We start from the raw sequence: 21335 nt of genomic DNA, 5'->3' as shown, positions 1-21335 counted from the left end.
ATGGGGTTCTCTTGGCAAGAATACTAAAGTGGTTTGCCATTCCCTTCTCCAGTGGACCATATTCCATCAGACCTCTCCACCATGACCCATCTGTCTTGGGTGGCCCCACACGGCAAGGCTTAGTTTCATTGAGTTAGACAAGGCTGTGGTCCTGTGATCAGACTGGCTAGTTTTCTGTGATTATGGTGTCAGTGTGTCTGCCCTCTGATGCCCTCTCTCTCAGTGCCTACAGAGAGTTATGTTTAATATAACTCCACTAAATATTTAGAATAGGTCAGAAAGATGTACTAGAGTGCAAGTAAGTTACCACCTCATAATGTCCCCCCAACCAGGGATGTCCTTGGGAGGATGGCAGCCCGCCTCGCCCCACACTTACTGCTTCCTGTATGGAGAGATGGGGCCACTGTCCTCCCCCACAACCCCTGAGACCGCACAAAGGGCAGCCCAGCCCTCCGCCGCAATGTTCCCCGATACTTAGAGCCTCACATCCTGGGTATCCTTGAGCTCCTCACCCACTGCACACACCAAGAATCGCTTCCTAGCTTTTTGTAAGACAGAAAGATTGCCTTTGGTTTCAGGACACTACAAACTCAGCACGGAGGTCATTCTGCGCACATCACAGATGTCAGCTCTGGCCTCTGTGGGTCCACGGAGGAGCAGGGAGCCTGGCGGCGCCCACGGTGTTCTGGTTTGTGGAGGAAGGCCGTTGGCCGCTTGCTGGGATTTGGGATCTGAAACAAACGAAGAATTCTGACTCAGCTGCCGACCTGCCGCTCTGGTCTGCGGTGTCAGTGGGGATGCGGGAGGGGGGACGCTGTCACACGGTCTGGGGTCTGCAGGGTGGCCCAGCCCAAGTCCACCGCTTTGGGTCCCCCATCCCCGTGCTGGGGTGACATCACACCATCCCAGGCCTGCAAGCCTGTGGCCCTCCCAGCCACCCGGACACCTCCCACCTGATGTGCACAGGCCCGGAGGAGCCCATCGGTCACCCCCACACACACCAGCTCACCCATCAGGGTGGCTCTCTGTAGCCACACTGCCATCCCCCCGCCCTCTGCTCCTGCCTGCCGACCAGACTGGAGCTCAGCAAGGCCTCAAAACTGCTATCTTCCTTCTGGCCTGGAGCCCACGAACAGCACTCAGTCCTCCAGTTTCCCTGGAGAGCAAGCCCTTCCCCTCGCTGGGCCAGTACTGCTGCCGTCTCTGGGGATCCGGCCTCCGCAAGGCCACTACTGTCATTTTCCCAGCACAAGCCAGACCCCTCCCTCCCTACTTCAAACCTTCCATGTTTGTTAATAGAAAAACTGGAGGGCTCTCTCCCAAGCACCTGCCACGTTTCAGGACTGAGCCGGGGGCTCCCCAAAGCCTCACTGACACCGAATGAGAAGAGGATCACCCCAGGGAACAGGGGAGAAAGCCAAGGTCCACGACTTTCAGGACAAAATCCAGAGTCAACTGGAAACAGGCCCTTCTTGCTCATTAGTTTTCAGAATTCGGGAAGCCCTAGTACCTGGGCCATGTGAACGATGCGGATGGCCGGGTTCTAACCCAAGAGACCGGGATTCAGGGCGTTTGAGGTCAGACGGGAATCTGCATTAACAGGCAGCAGCCCCCCCGCCGCGCCCCCAACAACACACACACACACACACAACACACACACAGACACACACGGAAAAGGGCCCTGCCCCCTCTCCCTGCCCCACCCCCTCCCGGGGCTACAGGTACCCAGAGCCACTCCCTTTAGGCAAACCAATGGTACCTGTCCATTGGCCCCGCCGCTGCTCCATCAGCCAGCTCTCTCCTCTCTGCCATCAGGACGGGCTCAGTGGGGGACTTCCCTGGCAGTCCAGTAGCTAACATTCTGTGATCCCACTGCAGTGGACCGGGGTTTGATCCGTGGCCAGGGAACTAGACCCCACATGCCACAACTCAAGATCCCATGTGCTGAAACTAGGACCTGGCCCAGCTAAATAAATAACTTTAAAAAAAATGATGCTCCGCGGACACACCTCCCCGGGCGTCAGCACACCCTCTGCAGCTGAGTCTTGGTCACTAGCTCCCAGCAGGTGCACTGGGACCGCTGATGGGCTCAGCTGCCTCCCGTAATGCAGGGCCTCTGGACCAGGGGACATGCTCCCCACCACCTCTCCAGGGCCCAATGACATTCCTAGGATGGTGCGTGAGGCCTGAGCAGATGAGAGGGTGCCTGGGGGACCCCCAGACCCACAGCCAAATCAGCTACCTGGAAGCGGAGAGCAGATGCACCATGGCCTGAGAACACACGTGGGAGGTGGCCCAGCACAGCCACTGGATGTCACTGGGCATGTCTGGAAGCCACGTCACCAGTCTGCAGGAAGGAAACGCAGAGACACACACCTCGTATGCTGGTGAAGACAAGCCACAACAAAGACAAGAAGAAACCCCAGCCAAAGGCAGACATCTGACAACAATACCATCATCCAGGTAAACGGCCAGGGTCACTTGTAACCCCAAGCTGATAAATTCCGCAAGGCAAGCCCACCTAAAAGTCCTAAAGCAAAATGACGCCACTTTGGATTCAGGAGAGCTCAAGGGACTTACATGGAGATGAAAGGCCTGGGTCTTCCAAGACCCCGCTCCTCCGGGGCAGCGTGGACCCTGACACACAGCATCTTCTGGTTGAAACACCACCCCTGCACCCACATGGAAGGTGCTCGGCCACATGCGCGCCCACAGAGGAAGCTGCCAAGGAGGCCTGACCTCTGCCCTCCAACACCCCAGACACGAAAAGGACCCTATGTCTCGGGCTTTAAGAAATGCCAGCAGAGGACTGCCCCGACGGATCACTGGTAGACCCGCCTGCCAATGCAGGAGGCATGAGCTCGAGCCCTGCTCCCGGGGGAACCCCCTGCCGCGGAGCAACCAAGCCCGTGCACCACAGCTCCTGAGCCTGTGCCCTCGAGCCCGGGAGACGCAACTACTGAAGGCCACGTGCCCTGGAGCTGGTGCTCGGCAACAAGGGAAGTCACTGCAATGAGAAGTCATGCACTGCAACTAGAGAGCAGCCCTCACTCAGCGCAACTAGAGAAAAGCCCAAGCGGCAATGAAGACTCAGCACGGCCAAAAATACAGAAACGTTTTCTGAAAGTGTTAGCTGCTCAGTCATGTCCGACTCTTTGCAGCCCCATGGACTGGAACCTCTGTCCCGGGGGTTCTCCAAGCAAGAATCCTGGAGTGGGTTGCCATTCCCTTCTCCAGGGGACCTTCCCAACCCAGGGATCAAATCTGGGTCACCTGCACTTAAAAAAAAAAGAAGAAAGAAAGACCTACTATATAGCACATGGAACTCCACTCAATGTTCTGTCCAGCCTGGTTGGAAGGGGGTTTGGGGGAGAATGGATACGGGTATTCCTATGGCTGCGTTCCTTCAGTGTTCACCAGAAACTGTCACAACATTGTTAATTGACTATTGCCCAGTGCAAAATGTTTTTGGTGTTAAAAAAAATTAAAAAGAAAAAAAAGAAATGTCAAGGACTTCCCTGGTGGTCCAGTGGTAAAGAAGCTGCCCTCCACTGCAGGGGACGAGGGTTTGATGGTCAGGGGACTAAAATCACAGATGCCACAGGGCAACTAAGCCCACTTGCCACAAAATGAGACGCCCGTGCACTTCTTGGTCTGAAAACCAAGCACAACCACAACAAATACACAAAAGAAGTTATCAAACTATTTTTTTTTTTAAACAAAAGGAAGGAAAAAATATGCCAGAGCAGCCGGCCCTCCTCCCAGGGCGAGGCAGGTGGCTGACTGGCGGAGCTGGGGAGTGATCTGGGAGGTCCAGCAGAGCCAGAGAACTGAGCTGGAGTTTGAAGGACGGCTGGGACTTTTAAGGGCTTCTCTCATAGCTCAGCTGGTAAAGAATCTGTTTGCAATGCAGGAGACTCTGCTTCTATTCCTGGGTCGGGAAGATCTGCTGGAGAAGGGATAGGCTACCCAGTTCAGGATTCCTGGGCTTTCCCTGTGGTTCAGCTGGTAAAGAATCCACCTGCTATGCAGGAGACCCCGGTTTGATCCCTGGGTTGGGAAGAATCCCTGGAGAAGGGAAAGCCTCCCCACTCCAATATTCTTGGCCTGGGAATTCCATGGACTGGATAGTCCACGGGGTCGCAAAGAGTCGGGCATGACTGAGCGACTTTTAAAAAGACACACTGAAAGACATGCTGACTAAGTCACTAAAAAGAAAATAAACACTAAAGAAAATCTGAAGAAAATGGAGGGAAAGCAAATGCCCAGGAACCTAGCAGCCACACAGGGAAGGCCTCAGGACCTTCCGACACACCAGGAATAATCCCCCTCCTTCCCAAAAACAGACCTGCAAGAAGTGACAAACCTAGGCGGCAGGGTGGCCAGGGGCTCGCCAACCAGGCGCCTTTCCAGGGTATTCCACGCAGACTGTGAGCTCCACCCGGATGTGTAAGGAGCCAGGCTCTGGGCTGAATCCTCACCCTACCTCCCAGCCCCGAGAGGAAGCCACAAAGCCTGGAAGTGTTCACCTCTGGACCACAGCGATGGCAGACTCCACGGGCAGCGTGCAGGGCAGCATCACATAGGACATGATCTTAATTGGTAAGAAGTTGAAAATCTTGTTTATGTACCCATCTCGGTTTCTCATTGTCTTCCTCAGTGCTGAAAAACACAAGTCGGAGGTCTGTTTCCCACCAGCGTAAAAACCAAACCACCTTCCCCAGCTGGTGCCTGCAATGTCTATACATCCTACAATCCTGGCAGCTAGGCATCAGAAAGTGAAAAAGTGAAAGTGAAAGTTTCTCAGTCGAGTCCCACTCTTTGTGACCCCGTGGACTGTAGCCTGCCAGGCTCCTCTGTTCATGGCATTCTCCAGGCCAGAATACTGGAATTGGTAGCTGTTCCCTTCTCCAGGGGATCTTCCCAACCCAGGCATCGAACCCAGGTCTCCCACATTGCAGGTGGGTCCTTCACCATCTGAGTCACCGGGGAAGGAATCAGAGGCTATCACAAATGAGATCAGATGTGGGATGGGCCTACACAGCCCTTGGATCGCGGACAGGACACAGGGTCCCTTTGAAAGAGTTTCTTTTTAACTGACTCCCTGGAGAAGAGAATGGCAGCCCACTCCAGTATTCTCGCCTGGAGAATCTCATGGACAGAGGAGTCTCCTGGGGACAATCCACGGTGTGGCAAAGAGCTGGACACAACTGAGCAGCTTTCATTACTACTATATTTTTAAATTTATTTATTGAATTTATTTGGCTGTGCTGAGTCTTAGTTGTGGCATGTGGGATCCAGTTCCTGGGCCAGGGATCGAAACTGGGCCCACTGCATTGAGTCTTTGTCACTGCATTGAGTCTTCCAGAATGGAAATCCCACTTCACTTTAAATTACTTTTGGAGGTGGACACAAACATCTCAAATCTCCCCAGCCCAGGCTTCATGACCCTTTCTTTGCATTTGCAGTTGGATTCCACTCTTCCACCCAGAACCCCTAGCCTTCTATTTTCCCTTTGTGATGACCTCACGATGCCTCAGATCACAATAACCGGAGCAGCTGTTGGATAGTGCAACTCCTAGGGCATTAGTGCCTGGGGCAAGAAACAGCATCCCTTTCATCTTTGCTGCTGTTCAGTGGCTCAGTCGTGTCTGAAGTCTGCAGCATGCCAGACCTCTCTGTCATTCAGTATCTCCTAGAGGTTGCTCAAACCCACGTCCATCGAGTCGGTGATGCCATCCAACCATCTCATCCTCTGTTGCCCCCTTCTCCTCCTGCCCCCAATCTTTCCCAGCATCAGGGTCTTTTGCGATGAGTCAGTTTTTTGCATCAGGTGGCCAAAGTATTGGAGTTTCAGCTTCAGCATCAGTCCTTCCAGTGAATATTCAGGACTGATCTCCTTCAGGATGGACTGGTTGGATCTCCGTGCAGTCCAAGAGACTCTCAAGAGTCTTCTCCAACACCACAGTTCAAAAGCATCAATGCTTCAGTGCTCGGCTTTCTTTATAGTCCAACTGTCACATCCATACATGACTGCTGGAAAACCCACAGCTTTGACCAGATGGAACGAAGACCCAGTGCAACCGAAAATAAATTCAAGTAAACAAACAAACAAACAAACCCAGCTGCAATGCTATGTGCCAGCCTGGATGGGAGGACGGTTTGGGGGAGAGTGGATACCTGTATGGCTGAGTTCCTTCACTGCTCACCTGAAACTATCCCAACACTGTTAATCGGTTCTGCCCCAGTATAAAATGTCTTTGGTGTTAAATAAACAAATAAAATACAAACTCAGCTGGAGCTTGTTTTCCTCTGGCCATGACCGCATGGGAAGGGACACAGAGCAAGGACTCAGGGGGATGGGAGGTCCATGCGGGGAGGCGGGGGTCCCCACCAACCTGGGCTGGTCACTCTGCCCTGTTTCTTCCCAAGCAGGGGCTCGCCTTTCCTCCACAGCTCTCGGGGAAGCCGCCCTTCCCGCTCTGAAAGGGTCCCCGACCACCGCCTCCTCTGTGCGCCCTCTCCCCACCCCCAGAGCCAGTACCCATGGTGAGCTTGGGCGCCAGGGTCTCCAGGACGCTCTCGTCCCAGGAGAGCACGCTGTGGCGCAGGTGTTCCAGCAGCTCCTCTAGCTCAGGCCACGCCTCCCAGGTGACCACCCTGGGAAAAGGCACCAGGCCCTCGGGCTCCGCCTCCGCCTCCGGCTCCGCCTCTGCCGGGGACGCACTCAGGCACAGATGGAGCCTGTCACAGATGCCTGCGAAGGGCACGGAAACAAAACCCATCAGGCGATTTCGGGCAGCGGGGTCCCTACTCGCCCAGCCACCCTGCCCACCCCGTTAGAGGGAAGCTGACAGGCCTGTTGTTAGCACATGGTGGGGATCCACCTGGCAATAATCAGGCTGGGATCCACCCTGCTCCACCGCCCTTTTCCTAACGGGGAAAGCGCAGTGTGGGCCTTTGAAGCTGGATGGAGGAGGCGGGCTGCTGGCTCGGTCACTCACCAGCCTGTGGGCTCTAGAGCCACATGTGGATTCACGAGGTTCAGAGGGAAGGATGATAACTGGTTTATAACAACTGAACCACTGGTGAAGCCCAGTGTTCCAGACCCTGCAACATCCACGCAACTGCTCCCAGCTGAGTGCTGAGGAATCAGAAGCCCAGAGAGGTGAATCGATTTGCCTAAAGTCACACAGCCGACACTCGGCAGAGCGAGATTCGAACCCAGGTCTGATGTCAACGATAGCACCCTTCCATCACACGACCTCGGAAAGAAGCCACAGGTCGGGGAGTCTGTGCTGGGTGCCAGGGCTAAGGGGCCGATCCCAGTGGGTGGTTCCTGCTCTCACGCTGGGTGGGGACGGTGGGACGGGTAGACTTGGATGCCCACGCCTCCCCTGGCTCACCTCTCACTTCCAACCTCGGGGTTAAAAGCCCAGGGGCTGTCCCTGCATGCCCCCCGCCTCACTCCCAAGCTACACCTCCCACTTCGACTCCCTTGGATCTTTCCAGCCTCTGACAGACACACAACGCAGCCTCTGGAGACGTATTCTCTCTTAGGAATGTTTCAGAGAATCTGTTTCCAGGGAACACCTGCCCTGCCCCCACGCATCCTCTAGTGAACCCCAAGGAAGCCAGGGTGACCGAGGCAGAACCTTGCTTAGATCCTTACCCCGAACCCAGCACCAATGCTGCAAGCGCCCAGCCCCACGCCAGGATTTAGAATTACTAAGATTCAGCTGGCATCATTTACTCCAAAGTGCTTTTGCTACAGATCTGGAAACAGAGGCCCTGAGAGAGGAGTGGCTTGCCCAAAGTCACCTAGCGACGTCTATAGGGTCCCTCATTGGCTTTTATTCCCAGGTGGCTCCCAAACTTCAATCCCAGTCCAGGCCTGCGGTCTAGAACCTCGAATTCTGACATCACTACACCTCCTGCGTGCATGCGTGCTAAGTTGCTTCAGTCGTGTCCGACTCTGACACCCCATGGTCTGTAGCCCGCCAGGCTCCTCTGTCCATGGGGATTCTCCAGGCAAGAATACTGGAGTGGGTTGCCAGGCCCTCCTCCAGGCGGTCTTCCCAACCCAGGGAACAAAGCTGCATCTCCTGCAGCTCTCGAATTGATAAGTGGGTTCTTTACCACGAGCGCCACCTGGCAAGGCCCAATGCCGCCTGCCCAACCACCCAAATCTGCCCAACCACCCAGGGCACCACCCATGGGGCTCTCGAGGTTTCCTGCAGGACCCGTGCCCTCCCACGGGGCCAAACCGTGAGCACCGCCCTCTGCTCCCGTCCTGACCACAGAAGCCAAGGGCAAAGCTTCATCCCCGAGTCCTCCTCCTCGGAACCCCTGGTTGGTCGTCTCCCTGTCCTGTCCCCTCAGGCCCCTTCCACCTCCCTCGCTGCCGGGACCCCGGCCAAGCCCACGGCTGCCACCTTGTCCGGGGATGTTGGCCTCACCCTCTCTATAGTGGGTCCAGGGGCCCTGGCAAAGCTCCCTCTGCCTGCCCCCGCTCCAGCGTCAGCAGCCTGCCATGGCTCCCCATGGCTGTGAGATTCAAGCCCCTCACCACCTCCACGAGGCCCAGCCATAGCCCTCTTTCCATTCACCCCCATTCCTGCCTCCCCCAATCTGTTTCTCTGTCCCCCACCCGCACCACTCCAGGGGCACACGCCTTCTTTCCACCTCGAAGACTGCCTGCAGGCCTCATGCTCACATACCCCCGTGCCTAAAACATTCCTGTTCACCCTCAAAACATCACTGCAGATTCGCATCCTCCCAGGAGCCCAGCTTTCCCTGTCCTTGCAGAACCCCCCCGGACCCCCAACTGAACCCCGTCTGAATCCACAGCATCCTGTGCGGTCCTGCCAGGGCACTGAGCATCCGTCAGCCTTCTAGTTACGTTCCTGCCCTCCTCCCCAGTCAAGGCTGATCTCCGGGCAGGCAGAGGCCACATCTGTCTATCCGCTGTGGAGTCGCCAGCACACACCCCATAGCTTAGCACCCAGAAGGCATGCAATAAGCGCTTTCTGAGGAGATAAATACATGTGCGTCCCATGAACCACACCAGCTCCTTGGTCTAGGACAGAGACTAATTCAGAGGATCAATGACTGTACCAACCATTAGTATCGGGGAAAAATAGCTCAAAACATAACTAACAGTTGGTTCCACACTAACATTTGAAGAACCCGAGTTCCCCAGCCCAGACTAGCCAGGAGCTTTCCCCAGAACACAGCTGGGCCGGTGGATGCAGCCCACACCTGGCTGGAGGCAGCTCTCCTGACGGCTTCACCTGGGACCCAGAAACCGTTTCTCTCCCTTCCTCATCAAACTGAAGGTTCACAATTGTTCAAGCAGGAATGAAAAAGGAAGGAGCTGCCTTCGGTTGGCAGACAGGGACACTTCAGAGGGAGAGGAACCCTGGGGCTATGACCTCTGCAGGGTCAGCAGGGCTGATCCCAGCTCTGCTCCCCGGAATGCGGGCCATGGCTGCCTCCATCTCCCCATCTGTAAAATGGGGGCAATGATTTCCTATCTCTCAGGGCCGAGCCAGATGGCAGGTGAATGTGCTGAGCGTTGGGTGGTGGATCCAACACGGTTCCCCTGGTGACCAAGACTGTGAACAGAAAGCTGGCTCAAAGGGCACGGCTGTCGCCCCCACCATACGCACCATTCTTCTCCAAGAACCTGAGTGCGTCTAAATATCCTTGAAGGCACAGCTCTCCAAGCACCTGTGAACAAACCACATGGAGTTAACCGCAGGCAGAGTCACCACGAGCCACTCCTTTCAGCATCACCTGAAGATGGCAGGCTCAGAGTCACGAATCCTCCGAGCTCCGAGCGATGCCATGTGTGGACGGGGCTCTGTGCTCCCGGGAGAAGGCAGCCCCGCTTCCTGGCAGGACTCAGCTCGAATGACACCCGCTCGGCGCAGCCCAGGCTGGCGCCCCAGCATGACGGGAGCTGGTTCCTCTGGCCTTCTTTGGTCCCTGGACAAGCCTCCATCCTCACAAATAGCGGGGCCTGATCTGCTTGTCGTGGGACATTGGGCTGCCTCCTCTGCACTCAAACCACACGGACACCCGATGCTGTGGCCCAGCCTTCTCTCCACCCGTGAGCACACGCCGCCAGGTACGCCATCTGGCATGGCCTTCTTTCTCCCCAGAGAGCTGTCACTGTGCAGATTCTACCAGCTTTCTTACTGCCTTAGGGTGGTCAGGTCCACCACACTATAGTGACAACCAAGAAAAGATTAAATGGGGAATTTCCCGTGTGGTCCAGCAGTTAAGACTCCACGCTTTCACTGCCAAGAACCCAAGTTCAATCCCTTAAGACCCTACAGGTCTCAAGGCAGAGCTGGGGGTGGGGAGATTAAGCCACCACACGCAGTGTAATTCCTGACCATGGCTGCCAGTAGTCACTGGGGGACTCACCTGGTCGTCCAGTGGCTCAGGCTCTGCTCTCCCAAGGCAGGGGGATTCACTCTCTGGTCAGGGAACTAGATCTTGTGCCACAACTAAGACCCAGTGTAGCTAAATTAATTAATTAATTTAAAAAGAGAATCGTTGGGGTAATTAAAAAAAAGTCAGCCTCCTGCCGAGGCTGTGGTGTGCTGTGACGTCGGGACCGGCTCTTTGCCAACCCCACGGACGGTAGCCCGCCAGCCTCCTCCGTCCATGGGATTTCCCAGGCGAGAATACTGGAGTGGCTTGCCATTTCCTTCTCCAGGGGATCTTCCCAACCCAGGGACCCAACCTGAGTCTCTTGCATCTCGTGCACTGGCAGATGGATTCAAGCTGTGGATACTTAAGCCATAGCCCCTGCAAGTGGGATCTCAGTGGCGACCCCCACCCCTCCGTTTCAATGGCCCCGGGGGATTCTGGTGACCAGCAGGAGGCAGCACTGGGCTGAGTCCCTTTTCCAGGACGGGGTTTGTTGCTGCTGGTTAGTTAGTCGTGGAGAACTAGTTAGTTAGTTAGTTAGTTAGTTGTGTGGAGGACAGCTGCTGCTCTGCTCGCTCAGTAGGGTCCAACTCTTTGTGACCCTTTGGGCTATAGCTCACCAGCCTCCCCTGTCCATGGGATTTCCCAGGCAAGAATACTGGAGTGGCTTGCCATTTCCTTCCCCCGACTCAGGGACTGAACCCACATCTCCCGCGTCTCCTCCATCGCAGGCAGATTCTTTACCCAGTGAGCCCATCAGGAAAGCCTGAAGAGCTGCTGGGTCCCCTGGCAAAGAGGGATGCAAAGGGGAGAGCAGCACCCCCAGAACTCAGAGCCCCCCTCACCTTGACATCCGGGGGGAAGAGCGACTGGAACATCAGGTAGAGGTTCTCTGTGCAGAAGTGCAAGTTGAGCCTGCTGAAGCCTTCGTGAAGTAAGAACGTGGACTTGACTCTGGGGCAGATGTCGCTCTCCCCATAGTAGGGGGACACAGTGATGGTTGTTTTGGAATCAATGAAGGGTAAGTTATCAGTTATTCCTCCATCCACATATCGCTTTTAAGGGAGAAGGAAAAAAAAAAAAAAGCACACACTGTCAGGAGCTCTGGGTTGGAGTTTTCTGTGTGTTTCAGATTAGGGACAGAGACTTCTCAGAGCCGCAGGCAGACCTAGTGAGAGAACAGGGAGCTTGGAGCAACTCGCAGCAAACCCCGAGTGAGCCTTTCTGTGCCAGGCCAGGCTGCAGGCTGGCACTCAGGACTGCCACATGCTGTTGTGTGGTGAGCACTGCAGCAGAGCAGTGCCAGGTCCAGGGGCACGCCAGGCCGGCGTCTGGCTCACGCTGCTGGGCCCAGCCCTGAGCGCCCCCAGGCGAGTCCACGTAACTTGCATCCACTAGGGGCGCTGTGTGCACTCAGGGCAGAGTGTGATGTAGATCAGGCTGAAAGGGAGACAGATGTCATGGGTTCAATTCCAGAGGCCCCCAGCTGCTGGAGCAATCTCGGACAAGACACTTAACCTGTGGTCCTGACTTTCTGCCCACACCTGGGCAATGAGGACCAGCACTGGAGACTGAAATGACGTGGTGAACCTGGGACTTGAGCTCTTAAAAAATGGCATCTTATCCCACAGGTAAGGTGCACTTGGGGTAAGTACTGTGAGAATCCATTTTCCTATATTCCATGGGAAGCGCTCAGTCACTCTGTTGTGTCCAACTCTTTATGACCCCATGGACTGCAGCCCGCCAGGCTCCTCTGCCCGTGGGAATCTCCAGGCAAGAATACCTGGAATGGGGGTGCCATTTCCTACTCCAGGGGATCTTCCCAATCTAGGAATCAAACCCAAACTCTTGCGTCTCCTGCATTGGCAGGTGGGTTCTTTGTCACTGAGCCACCTGGGAAGCCCTCCTATTAATATATTCATGGCCTCAATACAGAATTACAGAGAGAAAAAAAAATATTCATAACCTTGACCAACCCTAGTGCCCAAGGCCAGGCTGGGGCAGGCAGGTTTTGTTACGCTTTGGATAGAGTCTGGACCTACATCCAACATCGTGAATGATTCCCAAAGCGAAAACCGTCACAGCCCAGCTATCAGTGCCCACCGTGGGGGTGGGGGGCCTTCAAATATCACAACTCTCACAAATAGCAAATACCCCAGCCAATCTTTCCAAAGGGAGAAATTTCAGGGCACGCTTTGGCCTAAAACAAGTCCGGGAGAGAATCAGGCATGTTCAGGCATGCCTTAGCTAGCAAGAGAGTACTCTCTTGAGGCCAAAGTGATTAGGTGTGCACACACAGAAGTAGTTTCTGTATTGTTGATGTCTGTCAACGCCAAAACCCTCACTGGCAGAAAGGGACTCGGAACCTAACGTCAGGAAACTTGAGTTAAGATTGAGAAGGGAGGAAGCAAGTGACTGTATTTTCAATGATGTTTTATTTTTTTTAACTCATGTTTATTGGAGGCTAGGTGCTTCACAATGCTGTCTTAAGTCTCTGCTGTAGAGTAGAGCAACTCTATTCTACATACACATATATCCTCTCTTCTGCCCCTCGAGGTCTATTCTAAAGTTCAATGACTCCTCTGTCATCTGGAAGTTTTCCTCCAGCCTGAACTTTCCTAGAGGAATGTTCCGGGTTTGCTCAGTGGCATCTCAAGAAGGCTCCGTTCTGATTGTCAGCAGGTTTCATCTGAGGACACTGAGGGTGTGATTGAGTGTGCACCACGGCGGGAGCAGCCAAGGGGAGTGCAAAGATGACAATAACAACAACGACAAAACCACCCATATCTACCTGATACTTAAGAGAGCCAGGCTCTATGCTGGGCACTTTGCTGCGCTATTGCAGGTAATTTCCACGATGGTGGTACAACTGCGCACTGTTATTGACTCCCAGTTTGCAGTTCAATCTAAGAGTTAAGACATGTGTCCAGGGATGTCCCTGGAGGCTCAGTGGCTAAGATTCCACACTCCCAATACAGGGGGGCCAGGTTCAGTAGCTGGTCAGGGAACTAGACCCGGGACACCACAGCTAAGAGTTTGCATGCTACAACTGAAGATCCAGAGTACCCACAGCTAAGAGCTGGCACAGCCAAATCAACACATAAACGTTAGAAAGAAAGAAAGGAACATGTCAACATGGCCCAGCTAACGTGGGCTAAAGCAGACACTCGATTCTAGGTTTGTCTGCCAGGCAGGGGCTGAGAGAATCTCAGGGAACCATTTCATGGCTCCAGGACTCAGTCTTCTGATCTGTAAATAGGGTCCGCGTGTGTCTGTCCTGTGGAAGCTCCGGGGCATGAATGAGGCTATTCATAACCTGCCTTTGCAATGTGAAGCCCGTACTGCTGCTAAAGCGTGAACCAAAAGGGCTTCTGAAGTGCCTTCCTGCTGAGACATGGGGATGTCTTGTCTTCTCTCCCACAGCTGTGACAACCTAAACGGGCTCCAGACGTCGCCGGGTGTCCCGGGACAGGGGGACAGAATTATCCAGCAACTACTGCCCTAGAGGGAGGCTGCCAGGTGGTCCGGCATCCGGCCCAGAGTCTGCAGGACCAGCACTCGGCATCTGCTCTTCCTCCTGGGCCAGTGCTCAGGGACAGCGACACGTGTCCACATAGGTGTTGACTCGCAGCCCTGTCGGCAGCCTCTGCCCAAAGCCATGGGCTGAAAAGGACAGAGTCAGAGGCAGAGAGGATTGAAACTCTCAGCTCCTCAGAATAAAACCTTAAGTGAGTAAACTGACTCTTAAGCATCTTATACTCTAAGTAGGCCACTGGGCACCTATTTGGTGCTCATGTGGAGATTACATAAACAGCTTATGTTACAGGTAAGCAGTTAATTATCCCACATGAAGTCAGTTTTGCTTCAGGAGAGCTTGGAAGGGGTTCAGCTATGGAATCTCTGTCTGAAGGCTGAGGGGCAAAAGGCTTTCTTCATTTAGGGAGAGGTCTCAGGGGCCCAGGGTGCCTGAACCCACTGCCTTGTCTTCCTTGTTTTTTCAAAGATGCTCATGGGATCTTGTTTCCTGGACCAGGGATGGACCCAGGCCCCTGGCAGTGAAAATGCAGACTCCTAACCATTGGACCACCAGGGAATTCCCAGGAACACAGTTTAAAAGTGGACTTACCACGCCTCTGAAGGAAGGGGGGATCACGCCAAAGACGACAGGGATGTAGCAGGAACAATACAAGGCCTGAGAAGACAGAAGAGGGTGAAACCTCAGCACAGCCCAGAGCAGGCAGCCGTTTACTCCCTGGGCCTTACAAGCCTTCTCAAGCAAGGAGAGCAATAAGCCTGACAGCACTGTTGGCTGAGTCGCTGCTTTACTAAATGGTTGAGTGAAAATGAGCCGGCCCACACACTTACTATTTCATCATGCCTGCCTGCCCAGTCCCATCTGACGCTCTGTGACCCTGATGGACTCTAACCCGCCAGGGTCCTCCGTCTATGGGGTTTTCCAGGCAAGAATGCTGGACCAGGGTGCCGTTTCCTCCTCCAGGGGATCTTCCTGACCCAGGGATTGAACCTCCATCTCCTGCATCTATCTGCACCACAGGCAGGTTTTCTACCACTGCACCACCCGGGAAGCCCAAGATCCAAGTGTAACTTCAGACTTTAACTTCCCGTCTCTGCTGCCCACGAGGGTCCCATTGGGCCATCACAGACAGGACCAACTAGTTGCTGACTAGCTGATTGCCTGGGAAGGAGATTAGATCAGGGCTTTGCAACTACTGACATTCATCAGAATCGCCTGGAAAGCTTGGCCAACCACAGACTTGGGCACCACCCCTAAGATTCTGATGAGGCAAGTTGGAGGCGGGGCCTGAGAGCCTGCAGTTTTAAAACGCCCCCCAAGGAGATACTGCTGCTGCTGGTCGCCCAGGGACCATGCTCTGCGTCTCACCGCGCCAGCGAGCATTAAGCATGATGTGACACTGGTGCAATGAGAGAAAAGAGCTCCTGTGGGAATGCACAGGTGCTGGGTGCCTAGAAAATGCTCCTGGAAACAAGGTTAAGTGGAAGACGACACTGGCTGCTGAGAAGCAGCTGGTTATATACGCCAGGCAGCTTGCTCGTATGGACCCGTGTTAAGTGAAACGACGCCCAAGGCATTCTCACAAAAGACATGAGCCAAACCAAATGGTATTTTGATATCACCAATGATCTTCTCTGTGCTAGAACCAGAGGACAGAGTTAACCAAGACACGCTCCCACCCTTGAGGGGCTTCAGTGGACAGGTCCTCATTAAGGAACAGGCATCGTTGGGAGCAGGGCCACACACATAAGGCCCCGGAGCAGGAGCTTCTGATCCAAGTCGGCAAGGAGGGGGAGACACTGTCCGAAGCTGACACCATCTGGGACACCCCAGGGTTGCACGTGCTCTGGACCGGACCGCTGGAGGCACACAGTTGACATCACTCTGGTACAGTGAAGCCAACCAGCATCACGGGCAACCAGGTTCTCTTGCATCTTAAGTAAAAACTGGGGCCGACTGGCCTACAACAGCCCCTCCCTGTGTTGCTTCCAAAAGGAAATGGCCCTTCTGACTAGACAGTACCCAGATAAACAAACCGCTTACGTCCACGACTTCATCTTTGCAATGAAAATCCGACACCAGCACGTTTTCTCCGTCGGACACTCTGGTAAGTGAGATGGCAATCTTGCCAGAGAGAAGCTGGTGGACGTTGTCAGGGAGGTGTCTGTGGAGACCGTCTCGGATGTACTCGCTCAAGCTGAAGGCTGGGTGGAGGATCCCCAAGTTCCGGCTCCTGGCGCTCCGGACGAGGTCCATGAGGATCTGCAATCTCTGCTCTGGGTGCGGGGTGAAGTGGGGAGAAGGGAGTCATGGGGGTGGAGAGAGAAATATGCAAAGCAACGTACCACCCTGGAGGCGGGAATTGCTTTGTGGTGGGACCAGGAACCTGCTGGCAGGGAAGTTGCCGACCCTCCCCTTTGTCTGAGCCCGGGCTGCCTGATCCGGCCGGTGGTTCCTGAGCCTGAGATGTGGTTAGTCCACACTGATGGGAAAAAGACACACCGGATCGCAAGGGCTTAGAACGACAATAACAACAGAAACGTTGACTCTCTCACAGATGATGTCTTGTATTGATTAGATGTGAAAATGGTAATATTTTGGCTATACCGGGATCAATAAAACACATTTCACTGATGTCTTTTACTTCTTCCATGTGATTCAATGGACATGAATTTGAGAAAATTCGGGGAGATACTGAAGGGCGGGGAAGCCTGGTGTGCTGCAGTCCATGGGGTCACAAAGAGTCAGACACAATTTAGCGACTGAACCACAACAACTAGGAAATATAAGATTTACAGAGCCATTCTTGACCCACCCAGGCCAGAGAAACGGGCTTCCAGGGGCCCAGGGAGCCCTCTCTTCGTCTTCATCCCTGCATCAAGGCCAGATGCCGGGAACCCACAGCATCAGAGCTTGAGCATGGATGGACCTAACCCTGCAGGGAGCACATGGCAAGTGCAGGCTGGGACCTGAGTTTGAATCCTGTCTCTACTGCTTACCAGCTGAGCAACTTAAACACGTTACATCACTGCTTCTGAGCCTCACACAGTATGTTTTTAACATGGGACAACACTCACCTACATTTTGGAGACAGAAAAGGTTAGGTACACTAAAATCTGTACACGGTCAACCCAGAGGAAGCACCTCATATTTTCTTATTTATTTAAGAATAACATAAAAACATATTTTCTTATTTATTTGTTTGCACCAGGTCTTAGTTGCGGCACACGGGATCTTTGACCTTCATTGTGGCAGCCTAGCACTTCCATTGCAGCATGCAAATTCCCGGTTGCAGCATGAGAACACTTCCTTGTGACATGTGGGATCTAGTTCCCCAACCAGGGATGGAACCCGGGTCCCCTGCATTGGGAGCATGGAGTCGTAGCTACTGGACCACCAAGGAAGTCCCTAGACTTAACTTTTAACCTCTGGAAAGGGAAAGAGTCACTCAGCCCTGTGGACCATAGCCCGCCAGGCTCCTCTGTCCATGGGGATTCTCCAGGCAAGAATACTGGAGTGGGTTGTCATGCCCTCCTCCAGGGGATCTTCCCCACCCAGGGATCGAACCTGGGTGTCCTGCAGTGCAGGCAGATTCTTTACCGCCTGAGCCACCAAGGACACTTTCAACCTCTAATGCTACAACTGTCAAGCCATCTAGCGGACACGGGGCCCATTCCCGCTCCATCTGACCTCACTCACTGGCCTGGTCCCCTCTGGAGGTCTGCACTACCCTGGCAGGCAGGGCTACCCCTGTCCCAGCCTGAGCCCCGGCCGTCCACAGATGTGGGGGTGCAGAGGGCCCGGACACGCCAGCAGGCCCTGACCCACCTCTGACCCCACTGGGCTCTCCCTGCATATGTGACCCCTTTGAGCCCAGACAGAAGGCCCATGATTGCACAGAGCTGCTTGGTTCTGGCTCTCCTTCCAGGTCAGCCCTGGTTCAGAGCTGCGCTCAGGAAATCTGCCCAAGCCACAGGCCCTGGGAGTGCTCCCCGGAGCTCCCCAACGTCAAACGGGCAGTTAAAGCAGGAAACCGGGGCTCTTAGACTCTGGGGAGCAGTTCTTGCCAAAACCTCCAGACCCTTTCGGGGGACTTGGTGGTCCCGAGCCTCCCCCTGCAAGCCCAGCCCCCCGCTGCACCTGTCCTCTACGGGTGAGCCCCCTCTAGGCTGGAGTCGGCTGACTTCCTGGGCTGGGGTCTGTGCATTTGAACCAATGAAACATTTGACCGTCTGGATGTCTCCAGGTCACAAGCCGAGACACAAGGGTTGGCTTTTATCACAGCTCAGGTCCAGCTGTGCAGACTGCCCGTGTGTCCAGTCTAGTCGCCCCCGAGGTCACATTTCCTGCTCTTTGCCCCTCTCCCTCTCCATGGAGACGGCTGCCAGCATGGCCTCTCCCAATCCCCACCTCGCGATCAGTCCAGGGTCTGCTCACTGATCCTGGCCAATGGCAGGGCTGTGAGTATTGGCAAGTGATTCCTGGCCTCCAGGGACGGTCACTGCCTGCTGGCGGTGCCAACACAGCCGTCCCCGCGTAGAGCACAAAGTGAACGGTTGAGGAAGCCCAGAAAAGCAGGGGCCAGGGGGCCAGTGGAAAGAAGCTCTATCGCCTTGTGTGGGCGCCAACAGCCGCACTCGCTCCAGGCTCTGCTCCCTGGCCAAAACCGCAGGCCAAGGACGCCAGACCCTAGTCATTCAGGCCCGCTGGCCACCAGCCTCGGCCCTCCCCTCCCTCCGGTTTCCACGTGGACGGAGACCTTCACTAGGACAAGACTGAAACACCCAGGACCTGTTTCCAGGGCGCAGTGCAGGGAGGTGGTGGGAAGATGGGAGGTGGTGGGAAGATGGGATGCGAACGCCCAGTCCCCCAAAGGGTCTCAAGCACCAGGAAAGGAGGAGAGGAGACAGCTTTCTTAATTCCTCTCCTCTCCCCAAAACATCCCTCCTCAACACCGTTTCACCCCAAACCAGCTAGCTGCCTTCTACCTGAGAGGCACCCAGGCGCCCCCCTCCCGCCCCAGGGCTGGGCGGAGTTCAAAGGCCCCGGGGGGCGGCGGGGAGGGGGGTGTCTAAGCCCCTGGAGTCCCCAGAGAGAAGAAGGTACCCACCCCTGCCTGGGACACAGCCCCAAACCTCCCACCTGGCCGCACTTAGGGCAAATGGGAATTCCGCTCCCCGGATCCGTCATGCCCCCTCCTCCCCGTCGCTTAGACCACCTGGCTCTAGTCTCGGAGTGGGGTGGGGGGCTTCCTCCAAGACTGGGCGCCAGAAGGTAGGTGAGGCGAGGATGCGCTCCAGGTTTCCACGCCCCGCTTCCAGGGCTCCCCGGCAGCGGGCGAAAAAGATGCAGTGGAGGACGCAACTGTTTCGCGGGAGAGCCCGGGTTTAGCCGCGCAGGGCCCGCTTCCAGCCCCGGCTCCCAGCGCACGCCCCATCACGGCGCGGAGCCCGGGACCTACCGAGCGGGATCCCGGCGAGGTAGAAGGCGCAGTGCAGCGCGCCCGCCGAGGCGCCGAAGAACTTGCGCGCGTGGCGAAGGAGGTGCGGGGCGCGCTCGCTCAGGCAGCTGGTCACCCCGACGTAGTAGAAGCCCAGGAAGCCGCAGCCGGCGAAGGACAGGCTCCAGCCGCGCTCAGGGTCGTACATAGCGGCGGCAGCTTGGGGCGGCGGGGCCGGGGTCGGATCGCGCCTCGGCTCCGTCTGGCGCCCACCCTGGCTCTCCGCCGGGTCTGGGCGCCGCAGCCCGGGTTATCCCCGGCGCGACGTCACCGGCCCCGGCCCCGCCCCGCTCGGACCACACGAGTGAGCCTCCGGCGGCCCAATGCGGGCAGCGCGGCCACCCCGCCCTCCCCGGAGGCGGAAGACTGGAAGGGGTCTGGATCTGGGAGAGGATGGAGAGCTAAAGACCTGGGCCAGGTGAGGGTGGAGAGGGAGGTTCCTGCAGCTCCGTAGGCAGTGGCGAAGGAGAGCCCCCTTGCCGGTTTCTTTTCATCCCTTAAACCAGTTAGAACTTTACAGCTGCCTACTTAACGTTCTTAGTTTAAATTTTTAAATTTTTTTTTTTTTTTTTTTTTTTTTTTTTTAATTTCGGTAGCCCTGTGTCTTCTTTTCTGCGCCAGGGGACCTCCTCTTCACTGCAGTGCATGGGTTCTTCTTCAAGTGCCTTCTCTTCTCCCCGAGCGCAGGCCCCAGGCACACGGGCTTCAGCAGTTGCAACACTTAGGCTCAGGAGCCGCAGCGCGTGGACTTTTAGGACGGTGAGCTTCAGTAGTTGGGGTCCTGGGGCTTAGTTTCTCCGAAGCAGGTGGAATCTTCCTGAACCAGGGATAGAACTCCTGTGGCCTGTGCTAGCGGGCAGATTCTTATCCACTGAGCCACCGAGGGCGTCCGCCACTTAGGTTCTTAATATCCTTCTGACAGTGTATTCATTTACCTTTCCACAGGAGGAAGCAAGCTTGCAGAGTTTTTACAGGAGGAAGCAAGCTTGCAGTAGGCACCAGCATCTAAATAGAATTTCACGTCTTTGACTTCCTGCAAGTTTTTGCATGATGTCTTCGGTCCATGGCAAATGGTGGAGATTTTTCATTGAATGATAATCACACCAAGGTCCCTTTCAAAACTTCACTTCTAAGTCAAAATTGTACATAACAGGTGCTTGGGGGGTGGCGTGGGCGGTGCAGGGTTTGGGGTTTGGAGGCTCGGGCCCTTAGGAAGTGCCTGGGATCCCCATGGACTCTGGGACGGCACTGCACAGAGAATTTCCCCAGCAGCCCGCAAAGGCAGCTTAGGCTCTTGCCCAGAGTTGCACAGCCAGCAACCAGGCTACTGGGCCATCCCACCCCCTGTTTTGTGGACAGAAACGCCTCTGCCCCCTCCACCAAGCCCACGTGGGCTGCAGAGTGTGGGCCTTGGGATCGGACCTCCCCTTCTCTGTAATCCGCATCTGTAAAACCACTGGTGGAGACGCTGCCAGGATTCCGAATGTCACCTGTGGCCTGACCACATTGGTTATGCATGACCCCCACCCACAGAGTTTCCCAAGTCTGAGACATCCCGTGTTCCAGCTGAGCCTGTGCCTGGAGGTATGGGGGAGGACTGTGCCAGGATCTGGGCAGAGGCTGAGGCTGGGCTACTTCAGGGACTGCAGACCCCCAGGGTGAGGCATTCTGTCTCGCCTCTATGGACCAGACCCGGGGATGTGGGAGCTGCAGCCCCGAGTGACCACTTGGACCCACAGCGACCTCACACAGACGCTTCACTGATGGAGGTCCAACGCGAGGAAAGGGGTGGTCCCTCTGTCTGTCCCGGACCATGTTGGCTTGGCTAGGGTGAGGGTGGGGCAGAACTCGCAGGCC

At 55.4% G+C, this 21335-nt stretch overlaps 1 protein-coding gene across 1 annotated transcript; it reads right to left on the bottom strand.

The window, feature by feature from the left end:
• Positions 1-19626, bottom strand: LOC136160495 (1-acylglycerol-3-phosphate O-acyltransferase PNPLA3-like). Its single transcript, XM_065924235.1, has 9 exons — positions 19440-19626; positions 16022-16254; positions 14570-14635; positions 11289-11498; positions 9672-9732; positions 6545-6757; positions 4530-4662; positions 2243-2347; positions 1-731 (listed from the first exon to the last, which is right to left on the bottom strand). The coding sequence occupies exons 1-9, from the start codon at positions 19624-19626 to the stop codon at positions 626-628; spliced, it is 1314 nt and encodes a 437-aa protein (XP_065780307.1). The 3' UTR covers positions 1-625.
• Between the last annotated feature and the right edge of the window lie 1709 nt (positions 19627-21335).

This window comes from Muntiacus reevesi, chromosome 1 (assembly GCF_963930625.1).
Source record: "Muntiacus reevesi chromosome 1, mMunRee1.1, whole genome shotgun sequence".
Taxonomy (NCBI): domain Eukaryota; kingdom Metazoa; phylum Chordata; class Mammalia; order Artiodactyla; family Cervidae; genus Muntiacus; species Muntiacus reevesi.
This window is presented reverse-complemented; position numbering and strand designations above follow the sequence as displayed.

Excerpts from the sequence above, each read along its gene's own strand:
- LOC136160495 (XM_065924235.1), bottom strand. The coding sequence starts at position 19,626 with ATGTACGACCCTGAGCGCGGCTGGAGCCTGTCCTTCGCCGGCTGCGGC. Across the intron at positions 11,499-14,569 it reads CCCCTTCCTTCAGAGGCGTG|CGATATGTGGATGGAGGAAT; the intron begins GTAAGTCCACTT and ends CTCCCTTAAAAG. Across the intron at positions 2,348-4,529 it reads GCCATCGCTGTGGTCCAGAG|ACTGGTGACGTGGCTTCCAG; the intron begins GTGAACACTTCC and ends TCCTTCCTGCAG.